The sequence below is a fragment of the Chrysochloris asiatica genome, unplaced genomic scaffold (genome assembly GCF_000296735.1).
Source record: "Chrysochloris asiatica unplaced genomic scaffold, ChrAsi1.0 scaffold00012, whole genome shotgun sequence".
Classification (NCBI taxonomy): domain Eukaryota; kingdom Metazoa; phylum Chordata; class Mammalia; order Afrosoricida; family Chrysochloridae; genus Chrysochloris; species Chrysochloris asiatica.
Window position 1 is genome coordinate 11542557 of NW_006408530.1, and position 5327 is coordinate 11547883.

The following is a 5327-nucleotide window of genomic DNA, read 5'->3' on the forward strand; positions in this document are numbered from 1 at the left end:
GGGGGGGGGGGTGGATTAAAAGGGAGGAGACCCCTAACCACACAACGTAACTTCTGCTCTTGGCATAGGCTATCTGGTAATGCACTGAGTCCCTTAGCTCCACAATTAGGAACTCAGCCTTCCCTCCACCCGCACAAAGCACACCCTAAGGTCTGTGAACATAAGGTAGGGGGCACCACAGCAGGGAGGGGTCAAACCTAGGCTCCACGTCCTGGGAAGCCTGGGCTAAAGGGAAGCAGAACAAGACACACCAAGCTTGCAGGGTCCCTTCCCCCCACCCAAGGCTACAGCGCGGGGCAAGGTGAAGCATCGCGGGGAACCGCGTCTACACCACCACGGGAGATCCAAGTGCAGGCCAGGATTTTTCCATTACCCTTTTTTTCTTCATTTATTGCTAAGGTCGTGAAGAAGAGGCAAAGTCTTCGATAAATCGAACTGAGCCTGGAAGCATTTGTGTGTTGCATGGTCCACACTTTAAAAGAGGCCCGGGCACCACAGCTAAGGGGTACTCGAACGCTAATCACGCAACATGGCCAGGGTGGGAAACAATAGGCCCACCCGGGCCCCCACCCCGCGAACAATGGCGGCGCCGAGCCCTTTCTTGCCTCCTACCCCCACCCCCTCCACCCGGGGCCCGCCCCGCCACCCCCAGCCACCCCGCTACCTAAACTGGAATGAACTATAGGTGGGGTGGGGGTCACTCCTCAAGTCCACCCGGGGGGTGCGGTTAGCCCCGCAGGGATGCCCGAAGGGGTAACTCGAGCATCTCCGCTCGGTCAGGGTCGTCGGGGCGCGGGGCTGCGGCGCAAAGCTGGAGGGGAGGCCAGACGCCCGGCCACTTACCCCGATCACCACGGTTTCATCGCCTTTAAATTTGGGGATGAATTTGTCCCCACGGAGGATCTCCGCCTCGTTGAGGGGCCGAAACCGGCACATCACTTTTATGCTGCATTCGGCTGGATCCGCCATCTCGGCCGGCGGCGGGGAGGGGGCGCAGGGATGGGTTGGGGGTCGGGGGTCGGCACAAGGGAGGAGGCTGCGAACCGCACAGCCCGCAGCGAGGCCGCTTCTTGCAGCCTTCGACACCGCTTTTCAGCAGGTCATCGCGAACTCGGGCAGCTGGGCAGCTCCGGCCGCTCGAGCCCGGGAATGGTGGGCAGTCTACCAGCCCCCAGAGCTGCCCGCTGCAAAACTGCCCTACCCTGCCCTGCACCCCGGGCCCACCTGCCCGCGACTACGAGGCGGGCGAACGAGGTGATGCGCAGGGAGCGAGCCTCGCCCGGCTCAGACCTCCCGGGCTCCGGCGCGCTCAGCCATCCTGCATCAGCACCGCGCGCTCGGCAACCTCCCAGACCCGCCCCCGCCCCGCCCTCCCCTCCGGACCCGCCCCGGACGGTGACGTCACTGCGGAGATCCTCCAGCCCTCGCCAGGGCTGCAAGTTGGAGTGGCGCATCCCGGGACTTGTAGTCGCTCCACCTGCAGGTGGTAAGACAAGGATACCTTTCAGGGATGGCAGTGGTGCCAGGGTATGACCTCCGAAAGGCTGCCGGTCTGGTCTCGCTGTCCAAGCCAATAACGAAAGAGGAGTCATATATAAAAATCCTGGTGTAAGAATTGTGAGGAAGGCAGCGAAAAATGAGATTTGCCATAGAATTTGAAGCCTAGTGCAGTGCTGTAGGATACTCACTGTACTGCTAACCACAAGATCGTTGGTTCGAAACCAACAGCAGCTCCTTGGAAACGCTATACAGTGTCTAAGGTATGCAACCAAAGGGTATACCCTGCAAGCCTGTGATTCCCATGGTTCAGTTGTTAGCTGCCATCAGTCTGCTCCCAATTTATGACAACCTCATGCATAACAGCGCTACGCTATTCCCATGATGGGCTGAGGCTCAGTCTAATGTGGTCCATAGAGTTTTGGTTGTTTTGTTTTTAGTTTTTATTGTGAATAGAGTGATCGTTCACATGGAAGAACATCGGTTTTACACACATTGCAGTGATTACAATCTCCTCCGTGCATTAACACTCAACAGTATTTGCTTATATTTCCTCTTGGTTTTTTTTTTTTTTTTTTGGGGGGGGTTACACAAAAATACTCAGGGATATATAATAATTTAAACAAGAAAAGGGCACATTCTGCAAACCTGCCTCCTGACTGCCAGCACACAGCCTTTCTCGTTCCATTAGTCTAGAGTCCTCAGCTGCAACCTCTCTCCATGTCCCCATCTCTGCCTCCATCTCTGGTGTTGCTGCTTCTCTGGATAGGGTCCCACATTTCATTCATGCTCTTCTTCCTTGATGGTCCTCTGTTCCTGGACTGTAAAATTAACTACTCACCCTCTTTGTTGCAAAACTTCTACCTGTTATTGCAGTTAGTCATGATAATAATTACTTACTATTGAATCATAAGAAACTTATCCCCATCTCCTTTCACCAGACCCATCTAGACAAGATGAAAACTATTCAGTGGGGATTCTACCTTCCCCTGCATACTCTGAGACTAAACTTTCTCTTGAAAACTTACAAGCCAGTCACTTCATACCTTTATAGCCACCCAGTTTAGGTAGCCAATGTCTAAGTTACCCATCCCTATCAACCCTGTATACAGAGGGAAAAGAATTGATACTTGATGTGAAGACTCCTTCCATCTCAGTTGGTATTTTGAGCTACTATATCCATAAGTATAAGTCAAGTTCATCAAATTGTAGCAATTTATACTTGTTTCCTTTATCAAAAATTATTTTTTTTAATCTTCCTCTAGTTGAGTTCTGATCATCAAGCTCCCGAAGCTAGGTCGAATGGGTACTATGTGCAAGTTTGGGCATTCTTGTGCATCTCCCCTCACTTCCTATCAGCTGGACACTTCGCTCTCAGCTCTAGCCCTCCATGACTATGTCTTTGTCCATGGGCTCAGGAGTTCCCAGGTCTCACCACACTAGAGTGCTTGGGTTTTTTTTAAACTGTATTATTGCAAATCATGTGATAGTTTACATGAGAGAACATTAGTTTTACATTCATTCTATCGTATATCATTACATTGCCATGATTGGAATCCCCTCCATGCTTCATCAACCAACCAAAGGGTATACCCTGCAAGCCTGTCCCTTAGTTGTCAGCACACAGCCCCTCTCCCTCTCTGGGTCTAGAGTCCCCAGCCGCTCCATCTCTCCACGTCATCATTTCTGCCTCCATCTCTGGTGTCACTGTTTCTCTGGGTAGGGTCCTGCACTCCACTGACCCATAGAGTTTTACTGGCTGATTTTCAGAAGTAGATCACCAGACATTTTTTCCTAGTCCACCTTAGTTTGGAAGCTACCCTGGAACGTGTTCAGTATCACAACAAGCACACCTCCACTGACAGATGGTTGGTGCCTACACATGAGATGAATTGAATGTGCATCTCAGCACAAAAGACGAGAATTCTACCATTGCCTTTTCAAAATGATCTAGCAGAATATTCAGTTAAGAGGGTAGCAAACACAAAAGTCATGGCATGCAGGTCTGTTAAGTTTGGCATGTCCGTGGACAGTAAGGACACCTATGTGGCCTGGATGGAGTAAGTACAAAAAGCAATTTGGGGTCCAATCATGAAAAACCTTAAGGTCAAGCTAAGAATGATTACCACTGACCTAATCTGAAACCAAGCTTTGATACACAGTAAACCAATGAATCATGTAAATTATCATGTTTTGTTCCACTGGGCTCTCTATGTGCTGTCACATACAGTAGCCACTAGCTAAAATGGCCGCTGAGCACTTGAATTGTGATTAATGTAAGTGATGGGGTGGATTTTATTTTATTTTGTTGGTTAATTAAAATGTTATTGTTGGTGTTAAGTGCTGTCGAATCTGTTCCTACTCATAGTAACCCTATATAGGGTTTCTGAGGAGCAGCTGGTGGGTTTGACCTGCAGATCTTGTGCTTCACAGTCCAGTGCTGATCCTACAGAGCCACACCAGAAATCGAATTAAAATGCAATCATCCTTAAATACTGAAGTTTAATTTTATCTGGATCATTGATTACATGATCAAGTCACTATTAATTAAAATTTAACTAAATTTCAAAAACACTTTGCAATTCTATTCCACCACTTGACGGTCAGTTTATCATACTGTGGTGGCTTTTGTATTGCTTTCATGCTGGAAGCTATGCTACCAATATTTTAAATACCAGCAGGGTCACTCATAGAAGACAGGTTTCAGTGGCACCTTCAGACTAAGACAAACTAGGAAGAAAGAAGTGGACTACTTTTAACTCTTTAGCCTCGGAAACCCTTATGAATTGCCGCAGAACACTGTCAGATGTAGTACCGGAAATGAAAACATTATGAATAACACCAGAATGCTGTCAGCTATAGTGCTGAAAGATGAACCTGTTGTTTTGAAGGCCTTCCAAACGTGACTGGGGAGAGAGGCCTCCTCAAAGTAGAGTTGATTGTGATAACAAGAGTGGAGTAAAGCTTTTGGGATGTTCATTTACTGATGGGGTTCATTTCCTCATTTCCTCAAAATGAGGAAAAACAGCTGCAAACATCCATTAATAATCAGAACATGAAATGTAAAAGGTATTAATCTAGGAAATTGGAGATTGTAAAAATTAAAATGGAATGCACAAACATCAATATCCTAGGCATGGAATGAGGGATATATTGCTGACATCAGATGGCTCTTGGCTGAAAGCATAGAATACCAGAAAGATGTTTACCTGTGCTTTATGGACTATGCAAAGGCTTTTGACTGTGTGGATTATAACAAGCTATGAAGAACATTGCAAAGAATGGGTATTCCAGAACACTTAATTCTGCTCAAGAAGCACATAGATTAAGAGGCAGTCATTAGAACAGTACAAGGGGACACTGAATGATTCTAAGTTAGGAAAGGTATGCATCAGAATTGTATTCTTTCATCATACTCATTCAATCTGTACGCTGAACAAATAATATGAGAAACTGGATTATATGAAGAATATAGCATCAGGATTGGAGGAAGACTCATTAGCAACTTGCAAAATGCAGATGATACAACCTTGCTTGCTGAAAGCAAAGAGGACTTGAAATACTTACTGTTGAAAATCAAAGACCACAGCCTTTGGTATGGGTTGCACCTCAATGTAAAGAAAACAAAAATCCTCACCATAAGACAAATAAATGACATCATGATAAATGGAGAAAAGATTGAAGTTGTGAAAGACTTCATTTTGCTCTGATCAACAACCAACAACACTCATGGATGTAGCAGTTAAGAAATCAAATGACGTATTGCATTAGGCAAATCTGCTATACAAGACCTCTTTAAAGCGTTCAAGAGCAAAGATGTCAGTTTGAGC

General features: G+C 46.9%; 1 protein-coding gene across 1 annotated transcript in view; it reads right to left on the reverse strand.

The window, feature by feature from the left end:
• KIF5C (kinesin family member 5C) overlaps positions 1-5327 on the reverse strand; it is a 242778-nt gene that overhangs the window by 236942 nt on the left and 509 nt on the right. Inside the window, exon 2 of the mRNA XM_006834553.1 lies at positions 844-956. Coding sequence (XP_006834616.1) covers positions 844-956 — 113 coding nt within the window. The remainder of the gene's footprint in view (positions 1-843; positions 957-5327) is intronic.